The sequence below is a fragment of the Electrophorus electricus genome, chromosome 4 (genome assembly GCF_013358815.1).
Source record: "Electrophorus electricus isolate fEleEle1 chromosome 4, fEleEle1.pri, whole genome shotgun sequence".
NCBI lineage: Eukaryota > Metazoa > Chordata > Actinopteri > Gymnotiformes > Gymnotidae > Electrophorus > Electrophorus electricus.
The window spans coordinates 28713392-28741190 of NC_049538.1; the positions used below are offsets into that span (position 1 = coordinate 28713392).

The 27799-nt window shown below is 39.0% G+C and overlaps 3 protein-coding genes across 3 annotated transcripts in view; 2 read left to right on the top strand and 1 right to left on the bottom strand.

Moving 5' to 3' along the window:
• fkbp16 (FKBP prolyl isomerase 16) overlaps positions 1–9261 on the top strand; it is a 33114-nt gene extending 23853 nt beyond the window's left edge. The window contains 4 exon segments of the mRNA XM_035525451.1: positions 4171–4388; positions 5922–6019; positions 8932–9063; positions 9169–9261. Of these exon segments, the coding sequence (XP_035381344.1) occupies positions 4171–4388; positions 5922–6019; positions 8932–9063; positions 9169–9261 (541 nt within the window).
• A 2092-nt stretch (positions 9262–11353) lies between these two features.
• Positions 11354–12869, top strand: si:ch211-39k3.2 (uncharacterized protein LOC100149345 homolog). Its single transcript, XM_027004600.2, has 3 exons — positions 11354–11492; positions 12106–12214; positions 12781–12869. The coding sequence occupies exons 1-3, from the start codon at positions 11486–11488 to the stop codon at positions 12845–12847; spliced, it is 183 nt and encodes a 60-aa protein (XP_026860401.1). The 5' UTR covers positions 11354–11485; the 3' UTR covers positions 12848–12869.
• A 3587-nt stretch (positions 12870–16456) lies between these two features.
• Positions 16457–25057, bottom strand: zgc:162879 (ras and EF-hand domain-containing protein). Its single transcript, XM_027004613.2, has 17 exons — positions 24675–25057; positions 23884–24036; positions 21526–21616; positions 20897–20992; positions 20661–20738; positions 20132–20247; positions 19319–19387; positions 19124–19205; positions 18793–18863; positions 18486–18696; positions 18157–18258; positions 17928–18072; positions 17718–17799; positions 17218–17332; positions 17007–17120; positions 16847–16923; positions 16457–16599 (listed from the first exon to the last, which is right to left on the bottom strand). Exons 1-17 carry the CDS (start codon positions 24983–24985, stop codon positions 16497–16499), a joined length of 2016 nt encoding a protein of 671 aa, XP_026860414.2. The 5' UTR covers positions 24986–25057; the 3' UTR covers positions 16457–16496.
• Between the last annotated feature and the right edge of the window lie 2742 nt (positions 25058–27799).

Below are 27799 nucleotides of genomic sequence, written 5' to 3' on the forward strand. Positions count from 1 at the left end.
AAACATTCAGTATTTCTAAAGTCAACAAAAGAACAGCATGTGAGTGTAAAAATATGTACAGGGAAGCCTGAAGTACAGGAGCACAGTTACAGAGTCGCTGCTCTTTTCTTTTCATACTCAATAAGTCATGACGTTGCTAAATGACAAACAATAATAAATCTGACCAAACAGATCCCATCCAGGTTTATTGTGGGTTACTGATATGCACTGGGGTAATCACATCTCGTGTTCTCTTTGCTGAGCCGAGTACGTGTGTGTTTGTGTATAACTGTGTGTCCGAACCGTGTCCAGTCTCCATCTGTCTGCATGGACACTTTGCCCCAATTCCACAGTGAGAAAATTAAATGTAACAAAATTTCAAGTGGATAAAAGGCTTTAATTCCAACAATGCAGCCAGAAGCACAGCATTATCCAAACAACTCTGCATTATCAAACATCTCTGCCTCATATCAAACATACTCTCCCACTGCAATGTCATGTACCCTAAGTTAAAATAAGCAGAAAATTTATTAATGCATCAAATTGTTTAGGTAAATTATATTATGGATGTATGTATGGGTATACAGGAAAATAATGCTCAGCATTAAGTTATGCACTGCATTACATGTGTTTATTTACTGATATGTCTGGGATAGCACACATTATGTAATTCTGTCTGCCAGAGTGCTGATGACATACAAGAAATGATAAGGAAGTCCAGGGTTGATTTTAAATAGCTACTATTGGACTTCAATAGCTTTTTTGAATAGAAGCACAGAATTAGATTTTAGAATATTTCATTTAAACTGTGGAGTAAAACTGTACAATCAGCCTTATTGGACAGTTTAAGCACCACCATTTAAAAATGTTCTACAGTTACTAAAGTACTCAGAAAAGTAACTAAAGTAATAACTAAAATAATTAACAACCAATATAACTCCTTTCTACAAATTCTTAAAAGTTCTTCACTGGAGGTGCCCTAATCCAACTTGAGACATGGTAAATGGACATTTACATTCCCAGCCTGAACTTATTAATATGCTTTCTGTGGAAACGAGTGGACCACACAGGGACCACAGAGACAGTGCATGTGTCATATTGCACAATGAGGGGATGGGTAGCAGGCTCAGGAAGCAATGCTGTTTCATTCTTCTCTGGTCAAATACTCCACCAAAGTTAGTAACAGATCAGGCAAAACATTCAAAATTATTTATATGAATGCTATGTTTTAAATTTAAAATTCGACTCTTCTGATCTTGTTACTTTCCAGAGAAATGGGCAGTTATAGAACTTCTTTGCTTCATTGCTTGCATAGCTGATGAAGTACCTCTGTGCGAAGCTTCCTGTTTCTCTGAAACACTGCAGTGTATTTCACTACAATTTTGAAGATCACTACATCTTTTACTATTGTACACTGCAATTACTACCTAGAATCTTCTTCACAAATGCAATATTTGAGATAAGAAAATGTAAAGTTTCTCTGTAATTGTATGTGTAGCGTTCTTAGTTATCCAGCTGTGAAAATGTTCAGAGTTCATTAAAAGCAGATATAACCTTACATGCAACCACAGCTGCTCACAATGATATTAAATTCATTTGATATTTACCCAACTACTGAGTCTCTGCCTGCCTCTCTATCTAACTCGATCAAGTTAAGCAAGGCCTGATCGGTCTCTTGGAAACCACACACACACACACACACACACACACACACACACACACACACACACACACACACACACACAGAGAGAAACATCCACAGTCTCCCTCAGAGGGACACATGATTACTGATAATGTTTCTTTTCTGCCTTGTGGGTCCATGGAGGTCAGCATATCTGCTGAACTGTCTTTTGAGATATTGTGCTGCAGCCACTGCTAAGGCACAGCTGTACGGTGTCCAGTTTCATTTAGAACAGCTTGGGATAGCCCTCAGACCTCAGCTCTCCTACTGAGGTTGATATTAAGACTCCAATTTACAGCAGCACTGCATGCTGCACTGAGATGGGCACAGCTGTGCAAACAAGCCTGCTTGGCCTGCCTAACACCACACTGGGACTCGTAACAGACTGACTGCAGCTTTACATTGGATTTAGTCTTGTGTCAAAGCCCAGTGATTTGCTGACATATGTATCTAAAATGTCAACACCATACTTATAACAATTACCATGCATTGTGGAATCCACTGGGCTCCTTCTGTTACTTAGATATGTAGTCAATAATACCTATGGGAAGTCATGTGATTAAACACTGGCAGTGTCTGACCAAGATTAGCTTCATCTCACTGGAAAGCTAGTATATGTACCAGGATCAATGGGAACCTCTTATAAGCAGTCATGTCTGTTGTGTTCCCACACATTGTTTCAGAGCTAATTTATGGACCTAGCCATTAAAAACAAAACAAAACAAACCTCACTATTCACACAAAGAAAATAAGTGACAATGCCAATACAGGCTTCTTGAGGCACAGGAGCACAATCTGACTCGAGGACTGTTAAATCAGTCGCGACAAGGAAAAAGATCAGCGAGAGCTAGGCAGCTTGTGCAATGGCCATAAGGGCTGTGGAAGGGCAGGTAATCAGTTACAAAACACTGGATTGCTCATGCAGGGAGCCATTATGTCATCCTTGTCATGGCTCAAGAGTATTGGCAGGCATGCTGATGCCCTGAGAGAGCACTGTGGAAATGATAGATTGAACCATCCAAGAGGTAAGAGGAACGTATAGCGCTCACAGCAGGGGGAATTAAAGTGATGATATTGCATTGGTATTCAGGACGGCCTGAATATGTTTATTTTTAGTACAGCATGAAGGAAAAGAAGGATTAATGGCTTCTCAAATATTTTACATAGCAGCCCTTACCTCAAATCATTGAAATGATATGTGCCTTTGTTTTGGTATTAGCTGTCCTATTGTGGAAAGCTTGTCAACACACACACAAAAGGTGATGACTTCAAGCAACCTGCCTCTGATTGTAAAATGCCAAATGTTACATTTCCACTCTTCTACCGCACTCCTCTACTCTGTTTCACCTAAAGGCAAATCAAGGTTAGAAAAAAAAAAAAACCTAGCAGAAACAAGTTAGCATCTCCATGATGCTAAACATTATTTGCATAGCACTAGGTGGCACACACTGGTTAGTGACATTAGCATCTGGGGAAAAGTGTTAGTTTAATATCAGTGAGCCCTAAGCCCATTGTGATGCTCCGTTTCTCCCCTAACATACAAGCCACAGCCTGCCAGAGCAGATGGTCTTCTTATGAAGCCGGTGCCAGCAACTGAGTTCAGAGCTGGGAGAAGTAAGGACAGCAAACACACACACATGCACATGCACTGCACACAAGCTCTTTCCCTCCAAGCAAGTCACAGGCTACCAGAGTTCATATAAAAGTTCAGCCTGGATTATGTGTGCTTAAATTGTGTTGTTGGGTTTTTTTTTTTGGTTTTTTTTTGGTTTTTTTGTAATTTACCTTATCTGGAAATGGCTCTATTTTTACTGTGTCATTTGACTGGACAGTTTTGTCTCCTCACCCTACTTTTTTTCAGAGCTGACAATCTTCAATCAAGCTAATCATGTACAGATTATCTGGTCTACACCACATCCTCATATAGGTTTGTCAAAAGGACGTTATAACCAAAAATGTATATATTATTTTATATATATATATATATATATATATATATATATATATATATATATATATATATATATATATATATATATATATAAAGTACATATTTTCAGCCTTAGCCCTACCCACCATATTGTGTATACATATGCACACACCCAACTGCAAAGAGAAAAATCACAGACTTCTCCTAAAAGCTCATGGTACTGAAAAGAGAAGACACACACACAAGCATTCACACACACATCAACACAAACACAATCAGAAACAGCTGAGGACACCACAAAGCTTAAACTCTTGCTAAAGAAACTGCAGTATGAAATAAACATGGCAGCAGTTTAAATAAGAGTTTGAACTGGCAAGTAACAAATACAGCCTGTGTTGTTTGAAGTAGCACAGATATATTTAATAAGTCACTGCAGGACATAGTGATGCAGACAGCATTTCCTGAGAACAGCCAATAGAGATTCTGATGAAAAGATAGCTGTGGATTGAGGCAATCTGAATATTTCCAATGAAACTAATGTATATATGGATGTGTGTGTGTGTGTGTTTATCTATGACAGAGAGCCTGATATACCAGCCTGGTCACCAATCCTGTAGCAGCTGCAGCTTTTAGAAATCAGAGACAAACCAAATCCTTCAGCTCTCTCCATTGCTGACCGGATACACACTGGCAACCAGAAACGTGAACGAGGCAACTTCTTCTTCCAGACGGCTGAGTACAGTTTGGCGGTGCGGGCCTACCACATGGCCTTGGATGTGCTCCCCACGTGCACACAGGGTAATACTGACTGAGCTCTCTTCAAAACCTTCCCTTACCTGCTCAGTCGAATGCAGGCACACAAATATACATTAACATGGAGAATAAACATGTACCAACACATGCATGTACACAAAAGAAAACAGGATCCTGAATGTTCTGTCAGGGTTTGCCCCTTGATATACATTTAATAATTTAGTCCCCCCCCAAAAAAACCTTTAGATACAAAAGAATACAAAAGATCTTCTTTACTTCACACTCTGACACCATTCAAGATAAGCAGTCTGCTAGCCCACCTGAACAATAATGTCATCCAAATGCTCAGTCACGTCTGCAAGATGTGTGTAATGTTCTTATTAGAGCTTTGGCTGATCAAGTGTAATGAATCTACATGTTATTTCCACCTTCTTAATCATGCTAATTGCTGGGGAAGCCGCTTCGACCTCAAGAGGAACGTTTGACAGTAATGAGAGAGTGAAGTGCAGGGCACCGTTTCACAGCGGACACTAAAAATGACCACATGCATATATACAGAAAAATAATCCATCTTCTCCACGGTCCTCACAAGCATAGTGGAGTAGGCTTTTGCTACATTTTCTGTGGACTAATTTAGTCATATACACAAAAGAAATGAATAGTATTATTAAAAACTTATTGTGGAGAATATGGACATAGGAATACCAATTCCTGCTAACTTATCCAACTCTTAAGTGAGGTCATTTTTAAATGAATAAATCAAAATAATATGTATTATTAATAACACCCCTAGCCTTCTACCAGAGGAGTTTGAGGGTACATTGCAATATTTTCGCTATTACTGTGCTCTTCTGGACTGAGATTGATGGTGTCATTTCTAGGATCTGTTGTAGCCAGTCGTCCAGCTTAAGGGTCACAGCCCCAAGTGCCCCTATCACCACTAGGACAACCTTGGTGTTATCCTTCCACACTCATTCTTTTTGTTCTTTAATTCTCTGGCATTTGTCTGACTTTCGAGATTCCTTCCTTTGAATGTTTCCATTTCTTGGGACTGCCACTATTACCACTGCTCTTTTCTGCATCTTATCTACTATCACAATGTCTGGTTGGTTTACCACTACTGTCTGGATTTGGATGCCCCACATCATCATCTGAGATAAAATTGTTAAACAAACAAATAAAAAAATCATAGCCTTTCTCCTCATTTTGCTCATCCTAACCAAGGGTAACAATAATTCGGAAGACCTTAGTTGAAATATGTCAAATTAGTGCAGTGAAGGGGTATGCCTGCTGGGTGTTTTTCAGAGGATGAGTACTGATCAAGAATTTGGATAAAGCACTGTGGAGGGAGGAGGGAGATTCCGGATCAGTACTTACTGTGGAATGCTATACACAAAAGCAATGGTCCTACATTTATTTCAAACTTCCATGAATAGATGTGTTTGCCTGCATTATATGTGGACCAGTAGTAAAGCTAATCTGTTAGTCTAGATACACTCTGTATCTCTCAAAACTATCTTGGGTGGGGATGCATTAAAAAGGAGTTTTCCAGCCAACTCTATAGATATTACTAAAGAGGAGTTTTTAAATGCCTGCAGCATCTGTCAGACAACGGTAAATATGAGGAAGCAATGGAAACACTGAAGAAGGCCTTAAAACTGGAACCGTCTACTAAGGTGAGAATTTATCTTCTCACCTTACTTTTCAGACCTGCTGGTAACCTACAGTTTCCTGGTTCAGGCAAGGTCTCAACAGTATACAAACACCCAGCCTATAGAGCAAATGTCTAAACCCTAAAGAGCAAATGTCTAAACTCTAAAGAGCAAATGTCTAAACTCTAAAGCGCAAACATCTAAACTGTAAAGAGCAAACATCTAAACTCTAAAGAGCAAATGTCTAAACCCTAAAGAGCAAACATCTAAACTCTAAAGAGCAAGCGTCTAAACTCAATGCCAGATACCTATCATGCAATAAGTGCTCTTTAATTAATGCTGTGAGCTCATGTAGTGAAATATTCATGATTCTGTTTACATAAAATTTTCATTAGCAGGAGCTATTTTCAACATGCCATTTAAAAGGGGCCTTGAATTAAAGAGTGAGTCATAGCTCATTCAGTGCTGGTGGATTATTCCACCTTTGCATGACCAGGACCAAACAGGTAACAAAAATCAAACTCCCTAGCCAGCAAGATTTGAATTTTGCAGCACTACCGAAAGCAGAATTTCATTCAAAATGATAACACAGCTAACAATGAGTAAAAGCCAATGGGAGCCTGTTCGCATAAACTCATTTTACTACATTGCCTTCTATCAGACTTTAATCATCTATAGCAAGTTCAGCACTTTAAAGTGTAATATTCCTTTAACTAGAGCAGGAAAATGTCATAAGTATCACAATGCATCAAAGCATGGACTGGCTTTCAGACTGGCCTGGGCAGAACTGTTCAGAGGACAGCTTTTTTTTTTTCAATACTTTGGTACATGGCTTGTTTACAACACACTTAAACATTCCAGATGAGTGCTCTCTGAGATCAAAAAAATGTCCTTGGATTTCAGACACTGAGTAGGTAGTACAAATGTTAATGTTTTCCCCAATGTGGATTAGTTATGAAAACATCAAAAGAAAATAGTTATTCGGGCACTGTATACATATTGTTAGACTGTAATGATGGGTAATAACGTGGGCTTGTGTTAGGTTTCCACTGACAGCGCCAAAGCCTGTCCTAACATGCCTATTTATCTAGCATAGCCTGCTAAATCCTCAGTGCAGCCACAGAGATTAGAATTGTCTAGAGCCATTGCATACACATATGTGTGCACACACATACACACAGCCCCATTCTGGTGCTGCTAAGGGGTGAATCAATGCTGTATACCAGAACTGTGTTTTAAGGAATGACCATTTCAGGGCAAACATACAGAAGGATACAGACTGCTGACACTGCATGACGCAGTTCTATTTTGATCAAAGTTCACACTGAAGTAGAATTGCATGAAATAATGTCCTTGGCAATGCTTCTCAACAGACCACTTAGTCTTTTTGTTCAGACACTTTAAAATTATCCTGAAGCACTTAATATGCTTGTGGAATCTTCTCCCCTCAACACCTTTCTCTTGCCAGAATCCTTATTAAAAGCTCCAGGAAAGACCTCATTTAAACAAATGAACTTGAAAAGGGTGAGGTTGTTGGGCGTCCTCAGCTCCCCTCCCGCCCTGCGCAGACCCACTCCACACAGTCACTGTGGTGGCGAATTGGCCATGTCTAGACAAAACTGAAATAGCTGCTGTTGCTCTAATGGCAGCCTTGTCTGTATGGCATGAAAAAAGTACAAGAGAGAGAGAGAGAGAGAGAGAGAGAGAGAGAGAGAGAGAGAGAGAGAGAGAGAGAGAGAGCAAAAGGGAGAGGGAGAAACAGAAAGAAAAATAAACTTTCCTCAGAGAGGAACTCATCACAACAAATGCTGCAACCAACCAGTTTCTGGAACAGAGAAAGCAACCTGAAATATGTAGTGTTTTTATATAGTACTAGCATGCTGTCTTGAAGCAACTGGTATGTTTACATGTTCTTTGAAAAGCTGGTCTTAGTGATATTTTGAGCCATGTGTACGCAACACTATTTCTGAATCCACACCCATTAAATTATTTTACTGCATGCAGCTTCCAAAACTAGCCTAGGCTTTCAGTGCCTTGTGTGACTTACAAGCAAACAAAGCACCAGCAGTTAGAAGAAACATTGGCAATGGCCATCATGACAATTGCAACATCAAAATCAACAGGTGATAAAACAATTCTGACTAAAGACAGCATAACTCTATCATAAAGGAGATATTAAATGCATTAGACCCAACAGTAACCCATCTGCTAGAATGACCTTGCTCTTTGAAAATGCTTTAAAAATCCTGTTGCAGAACTATAAAGCCACTTTGCAGTAAATGGCAGTAGTCAACAATAACATTTTTAGCCTTAACTGTTATCATTATTCAGCTTTATTAATATAATAGGAGATTTCTCTGAACTCAGAGCTGATACACTGTGTCTTTTAGTCAGGTTTATAAAAGTATTTAGCATATTACAATGTTTAGCTGTTGAAAAATGAGTCAGAGGCTGGAACTTTTGCCATGCTTTTGCCATAATCTATAAAATGATTAGTGGTGTGTGCTGCCACCTTCTGGGGATTAATAAAAAGTACAATAATAGGCTGATGTTCTGTTCTGCAGAGAGCACAAGTTATAAAGGTTGAAATGGTCTGTAGCAGAGGTATGTAGAGATAATCTGCTCTGGAACTGGAATATAAAATTTGGTCATATGTTTTATATTCACTGGTAGTTGATCTAAGACATACAATGCAGGTATTCAAATCATATACTTATGTTCTTAAAGTTAAAGGGTCTAGGGTCTAGAGTCCCTTCTGTTACATAGGAATAAAGTGTGATGACAAAGTGGCTAGACAGATGCATGAAATGTTCAGTTAAGTAATTAAGAAAAAATTATTCCAAAATCCAGGAACAGAAATGAGATTCAATGTCTTGAGTGGAACAGATCTAAATGAGCTAACAGATCCACTTTTATCATTTATTTTTGCTCCACAGGCTATACATGCTGAGCTATCAAAGCTGGTCAAATGACAAGCAGGGGTCAGTGAGATGTGGAATCCAAAACCTGCACAGCTCCTCTGGGATATCACAGCACCCTTCGTGAAACCAACAAAAAAGAAGTTCATCGTAAGCATTGACTGCTACTCACCTGTAAAGGGGGCTAAACAAAACGGTGCCAAAACTAATGTATTTCTCTTTTTTTCCTCATTCTGCTCTTTCATGTCATCTCAGGGTATCTCGTGGAAGCTGCTGTTTGGTGCTCTGGCAGTATTTGGTCCTCTGTTCGGTGCTCTCGCCTCAGCAGTCCTGACCACAAGAAACTAACTTTCTTGAAAACAATCGGAAGGGCCTTGAATGAATATCGACAGAACAGCAATAACAATGAAGAGAGAGGGAAAGGGCACTAAAGTATTTCAATTATTGCTTCATATCAGTAACAGTATAATGCAGTATAGTATAGTATAGTATAGTATAATATAGTATAGTATAGTACAATGCATATGCAAACATTATACATAAACCTTGCCATAATAATGAATATTATGTGCATAATGTTTTTAATAATCATTTTTGGATTTGTTTTCCATTTGTCACTGACCTAGAAAAGCAGACAACCCTGTTTAGAAGAAAACCTTAGACTAGAAGAGTTTCTTAATAGCATGATTAGCACAATCCTATACTAAACTCTTGTCCTAGAGTACAGAAGGTCATCAAATTTAGTGACATCCAAACTTCAACACACCAAGTAAATATGGTAATTAACAGGGAAATCACCAAACTGTGCTGGCATCTGGGCCTTGGGGACCAGAGTTTGGCATCTCTGATTTAGGAGATGTTATGATCAGCTGTAAGAGTGGACATGGACACATGCTCTACTTTCAAGTTTCAAGTTTGGTTTATTTGTCACGTACATAGTCATACACGGTATAACTCGCAGTGAAATGGTTTGAGAGTGCTCTGTCCAAACTGAGGGAAAAGAACAGGGGTACATAAGGAAATATATATATATATATATATATATATATATATATATATATATATGTATGTATGTACAACATATGTATAATATGTATATATACACAATGTACAAATGGATATGTGGATATATGTGTATGTACACAATGTACAGTGCCATCTTACAAATTTACAGATTTACAGTCACATGGTGGTGGTGGTCCCCACAGTTCATCAGTTTCCCTGATTCAGGGCCCGAATGGCCTGTGGGAAGAAGATCCTCTTCAGTCTCTCTGTATTGGTCTTCAGGGATTGAAAGCGCTTCCCTGACCTCAACAGAGAGAAGAGCCTATTGTTGGGATGGGTGGGGTCCTTAACAGTCCTCCTGGCCTTGGTCTGGCACCGCTTGATGGTCTGCAGGTCAGGAAGTTCCGTATGAGTGATGCCCTCTGCTGAACGCAGCACCCTTTGGAGTGCTTGTCTGTCCTGCTTGGTGCTGTTCCCAAACCAGACTGTGATGTTCCCCGTGAGGATACTCTCGATAGTGCAGGTGTAGAACTTCCGCAGTACCTTGGAGGGGGGTCTTAAGTCTCTTAGGCGTCTGAGGTGGAAAAGACGCTGACGAGCCTTCTTTGCCAGGGAGTTGGTGTGGCGGGACCAGGACAGGTCCTGTGAGATGTGAACTCCAAGGTACCTGAAACTATCTACTCTCTCCACCGTGGTTCCATTGATCCTCACACTGATCCTGCATTCCACATTCCACACTACTTTACTCAGTTCTAGCTTTACATGAAAATTCTAAATTCGCTGACTAATGCAGTTTAAAATTTACTTTAAAAGTCCATCCAAAATAATATATAATTTCAATTACATACCAATCCAGTGTATGACGTTTAATCTCACAATGAATGTATACTGTTTTAAGTAAAATGTAGGATGACTCATGCAGCATTATATATTTTGATTTAAAGGTGGATTATGGAATTTTATTATGAGAAATTTCTGAAATGTATTTTTGCACTAATTTGTATCTTTTCAAATAAAGGTATACGGTGGAGTGATTTATATTATTTATATTATTGATTTTGCTAATAATTGTTTTTTATTTATTGATTGCCTCCTTTTTAGGTGTTAACTATGTGTGTTTGTATTTTTAAGTAATGTGTATTCACTGGGAAACATAATTTCGTTGCATAATGTCCAATGACAATTAAAGGCATTTTTATTTGTTTTGATAGGTAAATAGATGTATAGAGCCTTATATCTGAAATTTATCCACAAAAAAACTAAAGGACCATTCGAGGAACGTAAATGCCACACCAGCTCGAGAACATTCAGTCTGGGCACGTTCCATTGTGGCTGTGTACAAGGTTGGAGAAAAACGACCAATGAAAGCGCGGAAAACACTCGGCGTCGACGTATTCCCGCCAATCGCGTTTCGCGCGTGTAGGACATATTTCTCGCGAGGGGCTGGTTTGATGTCAGTTTCTGGAGGAGATTTGACGATCAAAAGCAACGTGAACGGTTTTTTTCGGGGGGAAAAGAGCGGCCCTTTGGGTGAGCTTATCTGGAAACAAGGCGGTGTTTATCAAAAATGACAAGTGAGTATGCGTGGAATGCCTTTCATGAAAACTCTACTTACTTTGTTAGGCCTTATAACGAGAGAGTCCGGCAGGTCTGTTGTTGACTATCAGCTGACTAGCTAACCGCTAACACTAGCTAAGCTTCTTGCGCTTACCGGTGCATCAACGACACGATTAATCCGAGAAATCGAAGCGGTTATTTTATATTAAAACGTAATAACGATGATGAAATCACCGTCCCAGTTATGTTGAAATTGATCTATGTCCTGTCACCTATGTTTTAGCTTGCTGACATTAGCTGTAGGGTAGAAGGTGGAGACGCCCAGTTGTTTATCTGCTTAACACATATGGGTTCGCTAGCTGGCTATCTCATATTACATGTCACTGATTTTCATACAGTCTGTTACGTGATTCATAACCTGAAATTTAACTGTTGCCGTGTAGCTCACTGGTATGTAACTCGTGCAGTGTCTTGCTTGATGCTAGAAATCGCTTGGCTGGTTAGCTAGCTAGCCAATTCCCTCAGCCCATAGCTATCTGTAGCTAGTTAGCTAGCGTTAGTTAGATACCCATCCAGCTGCCAAGTCAGAGCCCGCTGAATTCAGATTTACTACATCTGTGTTCCTTTTAGGGGGAAATCAGCGTGAACTTGCCCGTCAGAGAAATGCAAAGAAGCAAACCGACATGCACAAGGGCAAAAGAAATGATGATGGGTTGTCTGCTGCTGCTAGGAAGCAAAGGTACAGTAGGTTAAACTAGCTAGCTACTTCGTCGGCAGCAAGTAATATTAATTTCTTATGTTTTATCCAGTAAACAATATAGGATCGTGCAAATGTTGAGGGAGGGCAGTAGCTAGCTGTAGTCTTGAAGAAAGTTCTGAAACTATAACTAGCCAAGTCCAGAATTGGCTGTCGAGGTTGGCCCCGCCCACTGGCAAAAACATAATGGATCTTAGCCATGTTTCATTAGAAAAAATGTATTAGCTGTATTGGTAAACTTATTCAAGTGTTACTTAATCATCTTGGTCTAGTATTGGTATTGTACTGAAATATGAGGTGTGTTTGTGGGTGTGTGAGAAATAAATGTACTTGCACATTTTTATTGATGGATCAAAGTTGTGGACAGTTAAATTCCTTGCAAAGGGCCACCTACAAACATACTTAACCCACCTTTATAGAAACAAACAAAAAAAAGGCTTCAGTAGTTACAGGAAAGTCATCTTTATTAGAACAGATGTCTATATTTTGTCTCTATATTAACTTTTTTGTTTTACCGTTAGTGATACTAGTCTCCCCTTCTTCTGTAGGGATGCAGAGATAATGCAACAGAAGCAAAAAAAGGCAAATGAAAAAGCTGAAGATAAACCCAAATAGCTTCAAAGAGGTCAAAGCAAGCCCGTCACACTCAGATTGTTCTTAGTAAAAGTGTAAGGTTGCATTGGGATTTTCTTTGTTTCCAGAGTACAGTTGTGGACAAAAGTTGAGACTAGTGCACATTTTGGTTTTCACAAAGTTTGCTGCTTTGGTTTTTATGGTGACAATTTGCATTAACTTTAGGTTGTGAAGAGCGATCAGATGAATTGCAATTAATTGCAGAGTCATTCCTTGCCATGAAAATGAACTTGACTGCAAAAATTATTGCCGTTCAGCCCTGCCACAAAATGACCTGCTAACGTCATTTCAGTGATCTCGTTAGCTCAGGAGAAAGTGTTAACGAGGACAAGGCAGCTGATATCACTCTGTCATGCTGATTAGAAGAGCAGATTGGTTGCTTTAAAAGGGTGGTAGTGTTTTGTTTTCTTCTGTTCACCATGGTCACCTCCAAGGAAATGTGTAGTCATCATTGCATTGCATCAAAAGGGGCTTCACAGGCAAGGACATTGCTGCTCATAAGATTGATTTAGGTGCTATCATTTATCGAATCATCAAGAACTTCAAGGAGAGAGGTTCAATTGCAGTGAAGAAGGCTTCAGGGCACCCAAGAAAGTCAAGCAAGCGCCAGGACCATCTCCTAAAGAGGATGCTGCTACGGGATCCGGTCACCACCAGTGCATAGTTTGCTAAGAAATAGCAGAAGGCGGGTGTGAGTGCATCTGCACACTGAGGCGAAGGCCTTTGGAGGATGGCTTGGTGCCAAGAAGGGAAGCAAAGAAGCCACTTCTCTCCAAGAAAATATCAAGGACAGACTAACATTCTGCAGGAAGTATAGGGATTGGACTGCAGAGGACTGGGGTAAAGTTATTTTTTCTGAGGAAGCCCCCTTCAGACTTTGGGACGTCTGGACAAATGATTGTCCGGAGAAGAAAACGGTCAGCGCTACCTTAAGTCCTGTGTCATGCCAACAGTGAGGCATCCTGGGACCATTCATCTCCAGATCTCAAGCTTATTGAGAACCTGTAGTCAGTCCTCAAATAGGGTGGACAAACAAAATCACAGAAACTGTGATCAACTCCAAACACTGATTAGGCAAGTATGGGCTGCCATAAGTCAAGATTTTGCCCTGAAGCTGACCTCCAGCATGCCAAGGTGAATTGCCTTTAAGTCTTAAAGAAGGGTCAACACTGTAAATATTAAGTGTTTGCTATAACTGGATCTACTTGTCAATAAAATGTTAGTAATGAACTGCCTATCACTTATTTCACTATACCATATAAACATCTGACAAAAGGATAAAAAAAAAAAACCTGAGGCAGTGAACTTTTGTGAAAACAAATCAGTCTCAACTTTTTGCCATGACTGTACTTGTATTCTCTGATGGGACATTTTGATGTATGGCTTCATGATGAATCATTTTAAATGTGAATTTAGTTCTATGCTTCACCATGGTCTCACTTTTTGTAATCATTATTTACAATGTAAAATGCAAGAATTACAGATCATGTGGCTTTGAACCATGAACTTGTATTTTTATACTTAATCCATTTACTGTAAATTACTGAATAAACAAACTTCTGAGCTCATATGGATTAGTTTTTTTTGTGCTGAAATGTAATGACACGAGTGTTTTTGTTTGTCTAGCTAAAATCAAGACCCCTACCAAAAAAAGTGATTTTATTGGCATGTTGGTTTAGTGTCAGAGACTGGATGTTTACTACTTTTATTTTTGCATGTAGTGTCTCATACTTGGAGGAGTGAGGTGATTAAAAATACATTTTCCAAGTACCCCTGCATCATACTGATTGCATTTCACTTTAATTTCAAATTTATGAAGTAGGCACAGCATAATGAAATGCTCAGATTGGACTGGTGCCAAATGTGTAAAACTTAGTTCTGGTAAGATGGTTGAGTCATTGATGGGCTAAAATTGTGAATGTTGCAATAAGTTTAGATATTAAAAAAATGTTCATGCTAATTGAAATTTAACAGGGAGCTGATCTTGACTTGCTTTTAGAAAGTGTGCAGTTTCCTTTTGGTTCCTAATGTATGACCATATGTCTAAAACTCAGAATAGGTCATGCAACATGGAAATCAAAAACAAGTTAAACAGCAAATGTGAGATGTACGAAAGGGCAAGTTAGGAGTCCTGGCCTAAAATGCTTTAGTGAAATCTGAAGAAAGATGTTTAAGCAAATATTACCTGACTGTTCTGCTTAGAGGATTGGACCATATGTTCTAACATTAAGTAGCTATTGCTGAATTCTGTGCATTTGAGATGATTACAAATAAGGGTGCTTTCATTAATTATTACATATGAGTTCACAGTTACTTGACAGTTACTGGACTTGATTGGTTAAAACACTCAAAGATGCAGCACTGTAGATGATTAGATCACAACTTAGGATCCCTTTATGTTGAAATTAAATGCAACTTCAATGGGTTTACAAATTAGCTTTCAAGTCAGAAAGGTTCTACTCAAACCAATGACATTCTCCCATTTCACTCTGCCCTAGGCATGTTTATCAGAACATGTAAGCTACTGTAAATTCAGAGGCTACTGGAGTAAAATATTGCTGTGTACACTTAAGGACATTTTTAAAAAGTTAAAATATTACAGAGAGGCACTCAACATTTACAACTCCAATTGCAAATGCTTTTTAAAAGGCTCTGGAGAATTGTTGGAATGAAAAATACCTAAACAATCATTTCAATTTCACAAAAAAGACATACTTCCCTTATTTTAGAAGCTAATGACTTAGCTTTTTCAGCACTAAGAATTACTTTTAGTATTAGGTTAAGACTTTACAACCTAATGTCATGAGTTCACTTTCTTTGCAAACTCCAGTAGTGAGAATGTTGCTGTGTCTTCAGCAGGTCACCTTCAGACACCATAAATTCATTCAGAATGCTAGTACAAATAGGAGCATGCTAGGAATCTGAATAGCTGAGAAGGTCAATGGAGATGATGCAGAGGCCCTCGTGGGGGTAGGTACAGGTGATCTATTTACTGGAAACAGAACGAAGTTCTATGGCTTTAGCATTTGGAAAGATGAGTAAGTGGGGGGGAAAAATATATATGTACACAAAGGTTCCACTGTCTTTGTTTATATAAACACGGCACAAGAAAGAGCATATGGGTACAAGGTTTTCAAAGATCTCTATAATTCAACAAGTATGATCAAAATAGCTTTTATTTGTCATATCAGCCTAATCAAAAATATTAATACAAAGGTACATTTAAAATTACAACATATAAAAAGTGACCAAAACTCCAATAAATACTGACCCCATCCTAAAGTGAAGGTGGAAATGAATTTCTTCACACACACACACACACACACACACACATTATATATACATATATATATATATATATATAATGAGAATGACAAGTGAAAGTCTTAAACCATCAAAGTGCTTAACGTATTCAAAATGTTAAAAATGTATTCTATTAAAACATTTCACTGAGCATTATGACAAAATCATGTCCAAATATAGAGGAAAGGAGAATTATGTGGATCTCAGTCAATGGCAGGTGCAAGAACAGCAACTTATACACATAGCATGTTTGACTTTAAGCCGAATGAATATGTATGTGAACACTGCTCTGTTTTCCTGTGCATAGCTGGGTGGGAAGTGGTCACGTTTACACTCTACAGCAGGTACTCAGTGTCTTCTTCCCGCTACCCAGACTCAGTTTAATCTGGGACTCTGATGGTCGTCTGGCCTTGGCATGTTTCTTTACCTCTCTGCAAGAGACACACCAAGCCTCAGAACCAAAATTATTTATATCCTTATTTATTAAAGGCAATCCCCCCCCAAGAACAAATTTAAAACAAACAAACAAACAAACAAAACACAGATTACCAATTCATAATTGTATTTTCGCAATGCTAGTGCTTGCTGCAACATACTTGCCTTCATTAATTCTAAGTATATATTAGCATGTTTATATAAAGCATACCTTCAAGCAGAAAAACTGCTCCAGCAGCTTACCTTGCTAAATGCAGAACTGCCTCCACTACATTGGTACCCTCCTTGGCACTTGTCTCACAGAACAAGGCATTGTAAGTCTGTGGTCACAAACAGTGATTAAGAAAACAGGTGTGATAACCCCCCCCAAAAAAACAAACACACAGCACATATTGGGACTCACCATGGCAAGTTTCTCTCCATGGGCAGAACTCACACAGGTGCCCTGTGGCCTCTCTGCCCTCAGGTCCACTTTGTTCCCAATCACACACAAGGGCATGCTCCTGTCTGTGGACTCCTGGGAGACACAGGGACTGTTTTATTTGAGCGATGGGAGAAGGCAATAAAAAAAAGGATGAGTCTGACGTGAAAGGCTAAAAAGTGCACACAGGTACCTGAATCTGTTCCATCCACTCTCGAACATTTAAGAAGCTGCTCTCCGATGTGACGTCATAAAGTAGCAACACCCCATGGGCTTTGCGGAAGTAAGATCGGGCAATGCTTCGAAACCTGTTCAAAATGGGGAATTGAATACATCCCATTTTATGTAAAAAAGAACCTTCAGTGCGAGAAAGGTCATTTTTATTTGACTTAGTGCAATGGCAGTGGATTTATAAGGGGGCTTATTAAAATTCCGGCACCCCCGAAGCATACTAGGCTCAAGTGTAGCCTCAGAGGGGCTAAAGATGATGCCATAATGAAGCTGTGCATCACTGCAGTTAGTCTCCAAAAGTGTTCAAATATTGAAGCAGACTTTAGTTAGAGAAAGTATTTATTTCATCACTTGAAACTACTAACCAGTGTCTGCCGTTAGCAACATTCACATACACAAACATTTCTGGCACGTGCGTCACCAGCTTGTGAACTTCCAAAAAAATTAATTAAAATGAATTACCTTTCCTGCCCTGCAGTGTCCCAGATCTGAAGGTTTGTCTTCTCTCCATCCACGAGCATCTTCTTCATTTGAAAGTCAACCCCTACAGTGACATTCTGTTATTTAATGAGCATATTATATTGACAGCCACATGAGTATGCAAATGAATGCAATAAAATGTTTGTGAATCTTATAAGCATGCTTTAAAAGAGCTGGCTTGTGCAGTCTTACCAAGCGTGGTTTGCATGTCTCCTCGGAACTCATTGAGACTTAGACGCAGTAAGAAGCTTGATTTGCCAGATCCTGCATCACCTGCCAGCACCAGGCGGTACATTGGAACAGACTCATCAAAATCAAACGTGTCCGATTCAGTGTGCTGCAAATCAGGAAAATTCACTTAAGTGTCAGAAAAAGGTTAGTTTTCAGAAATCACATGATTTTGAATCGATGCTGGAAATACCTTTATCGGAAAAGCTGACAGCCGTCGACGCAGAGAGGAGGCTAACGAGCTAACTTTGCTGTGAGCTATTGACATGTTCATGTCAGACTTCAGATCTGACATCTGAAACAGGATAAAAGGCATTCAAAACACACACAACCTTAGAACACGCTACAAGCCTACAGGGTTTACCCGATATGTAGATATGCCAAACTATCACAAAATGCTCTAAGCATGTCCTCCAAGTATGCTCGAAGTATGAAATGTACTTCTAAAACACTGACCAACTAATGTAGTTAAAATACAACTGCATAGAACCAAGTAGTTGACATATTTTAAGCTGACTTTACCTCCATTTCAGACTGAACATAGGAGTAGCTATGATGTACAGTCTCCACAGACTCATGGCTGTCATCACTATCATAATTGGTGCACGACATCCGGTCTGTATCTGTCTGTAAGGAAACCCCACTGTCCAGATATTTATCTGCCCAGCGTTCCACAAGGGAGAACTTCTCTTTGGAGGGGTCCACAGACATGTCATCTTCCTCACTGACCATGCTTGAGGGAAACAACATGTGAGGTATGCTCTTGTGCTAACAAATTAGGCTCCGTTTTGAAATCTGAGAGAGTACTAACAGTAGTGACCGTCAGTACCTGTTGTGATTTATTGTACTCTGTCGAAGAGGCTTCAGTTTCCTAGGGGGGATTTCATTTCTGGGGGAAAGCTGCAGAAAACCAGACAGATACTGAGCTCGTTACTATCTGCATTTATCATTTAAAACTGCGGGGACATCCAGGAACCTATGCATTTATGTGCAGTGGCCATTTACAAGCGTCACCATCCAGAAGAGGAGGGTACAAACATACAAACCTTGTTCGTGGCCCAATGTATAAACTGGGTGCATCCCAAAAGTTTATTTAGCTACACACACTAACATCATTTGAAACCAAACATTCAAAATCAGACTTTTCAGGCAATACTTACACGCCTCTTGGAAGAACTAGTGTTTTTAGCCAGAGCAGACCGTAAACCATCATTGCTGTCATATAACTTCTTATTCATTTCTCTGAGATACCAGAAAGTAGGAAAATAATACAATTAGTCAACATGCAGGCCCACGAGATGCATTTCAACAGCATAGCTGCTAAGCTACGATCAATTAGATGATCATTTACTTACTGAAGGAATTCAATATGGTCAGGGTAAGACTGGTACTCGATGACCATCTTTTTAAGGTCATTACTTTCTCTGTGGGAAGAAAAATGACAGATAATACATATTAAACTTACAATGGAGTTCAAAGGTCATGAAGCACAACATATACTGGTTAAAACTTGATGAATTTTGAGGGACATACATTCCCTTATGCTATCACTTTGCAATATTAATTATGAAGTTATTTTCCCCCAGATTTTTGCAAACAAGCTTCAATAAAAGGAATCGCATGTTAGATTGTGGGGTGTTTTGCTTGGAATTTAAGATGACAATGGGCCCATGCTGAAGGACCAATCCACAGGAAATGTGTCCCTACACAGGGGACCTGTTCATTGTACATAGTCACCTCCAATCACTGCACTCACTTTCTCATGCAAGAGTGAACAGTATGGCATCAGACACTTGGAACTTTTCAGAAAGTCCTATTTTTTCATTTTTACACTCAAAGTATATCAGCAATAATTACAGTAACCTTAATCATTAACCTCAACACACAAATGCATTATATTCCAGCTAGTTATCATTCAAGTTAGCTACAACAATATCCAACTAAGCCACTGATGAACATTGATGTAAATAATTCTTGAATGTAATCCACCCATGTAACTATCTACTTGATTAAATGGGTGAACAACAATCACCCTCAACAGGCAACAAGATGTTTATAGTTGTGTTCACTGCTAAGCAGTTCATGTCCATCATTTAGATGGATAGACACCCATGTTCATTTCAACAGTGGCTCATACAGGCCCAATTACCCAAGGAGCAATCCATCACCTCTCATGCTGAAGCTTCTCATCAGCATATGCGTTCTTCAGTTTGTCCAATTCAACCTGCAGGACAGAGACCCTCATTTGAGCCTTCAGCAGAGAACACCTCAGCTCTTCATTCTCCTACAGAAAGATTTGGTGGGGATCACAAAAATGAAAACAACTGGTATACCATTATTTAATCACACTTCTTTTTAACAGTACAATTGTATGCTTCACAGTGATCGATTATTTATGTTAATATGAAGTGTTATATACACAAGGAAGTACTCAGGTTTGTTTTCAGGAAAGTGAAAAGTTTACAAAGCACACAGAAAGAGTGGACTCAGACAATCAGTAGTTTATTACAGTGGTAGGCCTCACTACCACTACACACATTACAGTACAGGTTGCAAATGGAAGAATGGTCCAATATGACAATTTGTTTAAAAACTAAAGACTAACAAATAACATTTGAGTGAATCACATGAAATGAAGGCATGTAAAAAACAAAAACACTTCTCTAGCACTACTTTTCGACACAGACATCCCCATACCTGAGTCAGCTCTTGGATTTCATTCCTATATTTGATGACTTCACCTCTAGGGCTGTTCAGCTCAGCCTCCTCTTGATGCTAAATAAAATGATTGTCCTTCAGTTCAATAGCTACAGTACACAGTGTGAATTTGGGCAAAAGATACACAGTCAAAAGTCCACACAACAGAAGAACAATGTGTGTTGTTCGTGCAATTCTGCAACATTGAGAAGCTGAGTTTTTTTTTTCTTTTATACCTGTGTAAGCTTCTCCACTGCTGACTGCAGGTCTGCCAATTCATTCTTGTGCTTGATCTGGATCGTGGCAATAGTGCTGTCTGTTTTCTTTTGCTCCTGTATCCAAGAAAGCCGAGAAGCCCGTTTCTCTCATACACAAGTCTAATAAAGAGACCTTTACAAACCTCCATAAAGGGGCCTTTGTAAGGGAGTAACCCAGCTTGCTGGCACTCCTCTTAAATCTCCTCTGAGCAACAGGAATGCAGGTAAACCATTGCATTAAAGTGAAAAATGAATGCAGCCAGCAAGAACTTCATGGGATGTATATATGCCTATTTAGAAACTCTTCCCCCTGAAAACCATTCTTAATAAACTTTTAATTCACCAAATGAAGAATCTTGCTGAAATGCACCATTTTAGCATTCACACTGGTATATAGAGATTTGGGCCGAAATCGCATAATCTTACACGCAACATTGACAGTCTTCAGAACTGTTCCATATTGGACTAAAAGATGCAAAATAATCACACTGCTTTGCCCTTCTCCAAATCAGCATTTTCCAAGACTTGGGAAAATTCACCCAATTCTAGCAATGAAATAAGTTATAATGCAATATATGGTAACCAAGTGAGTTGTGGTGGACTCTCACCTCCTCCCGGACTCTCTGCTCCGCATGGTTCAGCTGCTGCTGAAGGTCTTCCTCCATCTCCGCCAGCTGGGTGCTCGCCATTTCCTCCGTCCTGTTGGTGCAAATGAGACATCGCCTCTGCCCGTCAAATGATAATTCAACTAATAATCAATTTGCTTCTCTGCTCATCAAATGCGTATTCAGAGCGCGCGCATGCATATAATATATATATATGTATGTATACACACACACACACACACACACACACACCCCAACACACACACACACACACACCCCAACACACACACACATATATATATATATAAAAAAGGTAGAGGTGCATTCACATTTTAAATGCAACATGTCCTACGTTTTTGTCCTACGTTTCATGAGATTAAAAACAGATCCATGTTTTTTCTATGTACACAAAATGCTTTTCAAAATTAACCCATTCACCTAACACGTGTGGCATATCAGCTTGTTGATTAAACAGCAAAATAATTAGACGGTCATGCCTTATGTGGTTCCTGACTGAAATGTGGTTTGTAGCACACACGTCCATTCTGAGCCCCATTGTCAAGCAAGATAATGAACAGTCCATACAGCAAGAGATCTGTACACAGTACCTGGTCACTGACAACTTCTCAACCAATGGTCTTCAAACACACCACATGACACCATCTCTGTACATCAGCAGACCTCAACTATAAACAACGGACTATTCTGTTTGATGAGGCAAACAGTGATGAAACCAGAGACAGTTTTTGTTTAAGATGCTTGGTCAACGGGACCAAGAAATTGATATCAGTAATTAGCATCCTCAGGCAAGTGTCACCAGATGTGAAGCATCTAACTGCTTCAAGGCCAGAAGCTTGACAATCCTGCTGTCTTGCCATTTCCCTACAAATCAGAACATGAAGATGAATATCATCTGGACACCTCACAAATACGACCAGCTAAACACAGAAGTACTGCAATGCTAAATGTATAACCTCTGCACTGACTATGCACATACTTGCATAGTAACAACCCTGTCCCTGTTCACATTTTTAACTATAGTCCCATTGATTGCAGCAAAAATAAAATGAAAAATGGCTCTTAGGATATGTTAGGAAAACTAAAAATATTCTCCATAATGTGCCAATTCCATTCAAATTCCTACAGAAAAGCCAGTTTGGCAATTTGACACCAATTTTATGCTTCTTTCTTCCTCATAACCTCTATTTGAAAACCTGCTCTGGAGCTTAACATGATAGGTAAACATGATCTAGTAGAGAAAGCTATTCGTTATGTTAATTTTACCACAGTGATGTAATTTGGATGAGTAAGGCTTACAGATAGACATCCTACAGCTCCTACTTTGAGTCTTCACCCATCAATAAAGGGTGCAAAACAACAACCTTCCAGTGTAAATATGCTGACTTGCAGTGATTTCACTGAATATTTCCAATGTGTCAGTGACACAAATAAGAATGCATAATGCTTTTATAGACTGGAACAAGTCATATGAATCTTTTATCCAAGGTCGAATGTATTCATTGAATTTTGAGGTGATCCTTAAAAAAAAGTATATTGCCATTGTCTATGGTCAACACAATATTAAAAAAAAAAAAAAAAAAAAGATTCCTTATTGCTGGTAAACTTTACATTTTTATTGACTTTAATAGGATTTCCTCATCACCATCTACTAGAAGGTAGAATGAACTGCAATAGACTGAATTACCTTTAAGTTCATTTTAACTAATGATCTAAACTAGCCCCTACTATATCCCCTCACTTTAGCATGTGAAATAGGCTACACAATTTTCATACTGTCATTCACGATGCCTCTTGTCAGCCAGTCTCAAAAACTGCAGGTTATGACCCTAAACCTAGTCATGCAACACACAAGGAATAAACAACCATTTCACAGAAGCAGTGTAAGCACCAACATGAAGTTCTGCATGTGATGGAAACCTGCCTAACATATACGCTCCTAAACTGATTCAAGAAAGATTTCATGATGTCAAACACCTTCCATGGCATCCAGACACCAGACTTAACCCTTATGAGTGGAAAGTACAAAATGGACTTCCACCAGGCTCGAGTTTGAATCGTTTTTATTCATTCCTCAAGGGAAACCCTCTTTGGAATCTGTATGATTCCAAAAAACACTGAAAATATGGTTGTAAAGGCAAAATCTTTCATTACAAATCTACCCTAAACTGGGGTCAAAGCTTAATTTTGAACTTGGTGCATCTCGATCACTATAGTCCTCCAACCTCTTTGGGGGGGGGGGGGGGGGGGGGTTCTGGATGTAATGTCACCCATAAGTTAAAATCTGGTGGAATAACTTTTGGAAAGCCTGTGCTCCAACCCATTCTAGCCAAACAGACTCACCGTCTCAGGCTGGTTTCCAGCTGGTCACTCTCCAGCCGGTGCTCTCTGCTCTCTACCACCAGGGCTTTGATCAGATCCTCATACTGCTGTAGCAGCAGCATGTCTGACAAAGCATGGATCTGCTGGTACAGCTCGCTCAGAGGATCCCATAACCTACAGCACACAAGAAACACAAAAGGGGCAGAGTGACCATGCAGACATCCCCAAGTACTAGGACAGTGAATGATAAAAGTTGAACTATAAGTAAATTACAGTTCTCACAAATAAAAGTACATAAAGAATAATGTAGCTTCTTTAACTTTATCTCTACTCTAAATGCAAAAAACATGCAGTTCTGGCTTTAATGCAACAATACCCCCCTCCCAATTTGCTTAGAACAAAGAAACAAGTTGAGGCAGTAGTGGTGGGTAAAACAGGTTATTTGCCTGGTTCCATTCCAGGTATGACCATGGAAAATGAACTGTGCAGGCTTCTAATTCCAAGATATTAGGCTTTGGGCACTACAGCCTGGAGTTGAAGCCCATGTTTGAGGAGGGAAACTCATACCACGCCCCTTTCACACTGGCGTGCTTGATGCGTGTTACTTTAGAATAAACTAAATAGGTTGACTGTTGTAGCCAATACGTGACCATGCGATTCAAGCGTACTAGGTAAATTGGTAATTGCTGAGCCGGACCAAATTATAGTGTTAGTATAAATGTTTGAATGAAGAGTGTAAATTTAAGTTGATGAACCCTGTTCAGTGTTAGTAAGCGCCTCGTTCTCTTTTTAGTGATAAAGCTCAAACATACCTTCCCAAATAGTAGGCCACGTCTCCGTCCATGGTATTTTCAAACTCATCCCAAGCATTTCCATGGGACTGACAACTGTGGCCCAGTGAGGCCAAATTGAGAGTTTCAGATGCTTCGTGGAAGCTTGAACAAAAATCGCTGTAATTAATGCATCCGTCTCCGTCCACATCAAATTTGCTGAACAAAGTTCTTATCTCTCCGGCTGGTACATTAAGCTCTCGGCAAACAGTCGTGAAATCCTCATATTCAATTCTTCCCGACTTATTTCCATCACATGCGGAAAACAGCCTACGAAGGTCAGGTGTATCCATATTTCCACTTCGTTTTACTAGGTTAGCCTGATGCGGTCAACATGTACCCGACGACATTGGGAATCCCCACTGAACGGGAGAACACGATTATTTTCCCCCCTTTACAAGAAAAGACTGAATGGGATACTTTTCGTGACTATAACAAAGCGCATATGAATAAAACTAGCTCCTCTTCCATCCAGTAGACATAAAAAAAAGAAGTAAAAACTCACAGACATATAATCACAAAACTGGCGTGGAGTAAGTGAATTGAAGCGAACGCATTAGACAGGCCGGCAATTATTACCTCGCATCGAGTGTTCCTCTGAAACTGCGATTGGTTGGCAGTGAAGGGGGGCGTGAACAAGTCGAACAAGTTACCATCAGCTTCTCACTACATTGAACTGACCAAAAGCCAATAGGTACACCTATAGAATAGCTGTATCTAATAAAATGAGTCACTCTGATGATTACTGTCTGCTGAAGCCGCATCACTTGATTGCAACCATTATATACATTTTAACATGTCAAAAGACACATTTTCTCGATATGTCTATCTAAGGTTGCAAAGTGAAAGGTCATCTACACAGAAAGGTTATCTGGTGTTTCTTTTTCCCCTCTAGAACGGAATTGTGAGCCATACTGAAATATGTAACCCTACATTTAGATTTCATTCAGGCACATAAAGGACTTAAAACGTGGGACGTGAGCAGTAGGATTACATGGGCAGCCAGAGGGCCCTTGAGGCTGAAATCCCACAAGTTCATATATGACATATTCAAAAGCCCACATCCCTGTTGTTAGCATTCATGTAGTAGCCATACACATAAACATACAGGCAACAACTGTTGTCACGGTAACATCGCATACATAACACCTGTATACTGCTACTTCAGTCATCACATTTGGCAATTACTTTATTTCCCTTTCAGGTGTGGACTGCTCCTTATCTCTAGCTCCCTGTCTTTTGTTGGCAAGTTATTTGTGCAGCTCCACCTATGAAGTTACAGGATACTTCCTCTTTCCTCTAAATGCCTTGTGCTTCACCATTTCATCTCAGAATATTTATTAGCACACTACCTTCAGAAAACCAAGACTTGGACTGTCCTATAATTTAATTTTGGCCTATGTCCTTATGACCTTTGTTTAAGGCTCTCTTTCTGACATAGGTTTTCAAGTCACTGTGCAAATAGTGGGCTCCACCCAAATCTATATCAAAGGGATGTGTGTACAAAAGATGTAGCCATAGTTAACTTTTCACCTTTTTGAGATAACCACACCCAGGCAAAAAGGGATGATGCTAAGGAAACTAAATGATTAAATGCCCATTTTTGGTAATGGAAGCATTAGGTTAAAAGATGTAACTGATGTGATTGAGTCATAGTTAGGTAAACATGCTAAGTTTAGAACATTGAGTGCTTTATTGTTTCATTTTGTTTAATCTTCTTTCAATAAAAGCCTTGTTTATTTGCTTTTGTGTTCTGGTATTCCTTTAATTATAACGTATAAAGTACAAGCAGTAATTCTTATTTCTCATTGTGCCCATCAATATAGTCAACAAAGTCTACAGTAAATTAATAAGTTTACAGGCTAATATGCTAAAACAAATATAATATAACATCTGATAATATGCTAATCCTTATTGCTAGAATATGAGTATAAATGAAAAAGAGGTAATTTAACGGTAAAAATAAAGAAAAGGTCTTTGTCGTAGATTCACAGCAGCACTCATGATGCTTTCTTTCACTTTTTTGACCATATCCATAACTGAACCCATAAGCTGTGGCTTCATTCAGTGGAAGTTTTTTTTAATATTTCTTGAAGTCACAGAGAGTAGTAAATTTTATGTGAAATGCATTGCACACAAATGCCACATGATGGCAGAATTGTTCAAATGAAATCTCCAGGGAGGTCAGGCATATCACCCATTGGCAGAAATACCCTGTGGTATACAAGTGTGATATAAAACTCCAGGCATGAGCACATCAGTAGTAGAGAGATGGGCCCACATTATGTTTTGAAAGTTTTGTGCTCAGTAGTTGTAACAACACCTACAGCTACCAGAGGATCCAGTTCCATGATCATGTAGTCCATGTTTTAGTGTTTTCTGGCTATTATGTCTATTACTGAGCTTCAGCTTTTAATCCTTTCTCTTCTCTACTTCCTCTTTTCTTCAGAATGTGGGTTCCTGTTAACATGAACACAAACAATAAGTAGGAATTTAATGCTGTATTCATTAATAGTAGATCATGAGCATATCTGAAATTTGGCATTTCCTGATGCTTTAAAGAACAGCAGGAAGAGATGCAATGGACAGAGAAATTCACTTTTTTCAGAGTTATTATAATACATTGCAAAACTGCAGTTTAAAAAAAAATATTTTGTATACTGCTTGTATCTGGTTAACTCAGGAATACCTCGTAAAGTCAGTGTATGACAGTGTGTTATATGTTTTGATTTAAGAAACAATCTTTCTAGCAAAACCAAGTGATCTAGATTTATTTTATTCTATTGTACATTATTTTATGATTATTTTTAGATTTTAATGTAGATCTAATGTAGATCAGTCTGTGAAATAAAATATCCCCTCTAATACATGTTCTAATTATAAAATGAGTATGTCCCTTCTAATACATTTTCATTTATGTGACATTTTAGAAATACTCGGGCAACGTTACATCAACCAAAAATCAGTGCTCAATGAACAACATTCCTATTAACTTTTAAAAATAATATGATGCCCCAAGAGGAACTTTGATTCAAAACAATTCTGTTTTATTACTTTTATTTATAAAATTAAAATAAAGTGCACTTTTATGTACAGTATAATAAAAA

What these genes read in the sequence shown, in the direction of transcription:
- si:ch211-39k3.2 (XM_027004600.2), top strand. An exon ending in GCTGCTGCTAGGAAGCAAAG is followed by an intron (nt 12,215 to 12,780) that starts GTACAGTAGGTT and finishes CTTCTTCTGTAG; the next exon opens with GGATGCAGAGATAATGCAAC.
- zgc:162879 (XM_027004613.2), bottom strand. Translation starts at nt 24,985, where the DNA reads ATGGATACACCTGACCTTCGTAGGCTGTTTTCCGCATGTGATGGAAAT. An exon ending in GACCATATTGAATTCCTTCA is followed by an intron (nt 19,206 to 19,318) that starts GTAAGTAAATGA and finishes CTGGTATCTCAG; the next exon opens with AGAAATGAATAAGAAGTTAT. An exon ending in TGTCAGCTTTTCCGATAAAG is followed by an intron (nt 18,073 to 18,156) that starts GTATTTCCAGCA and finishes CCTGATTTGCAG; the next exon opens with CACACTGAATCGGACACGTT.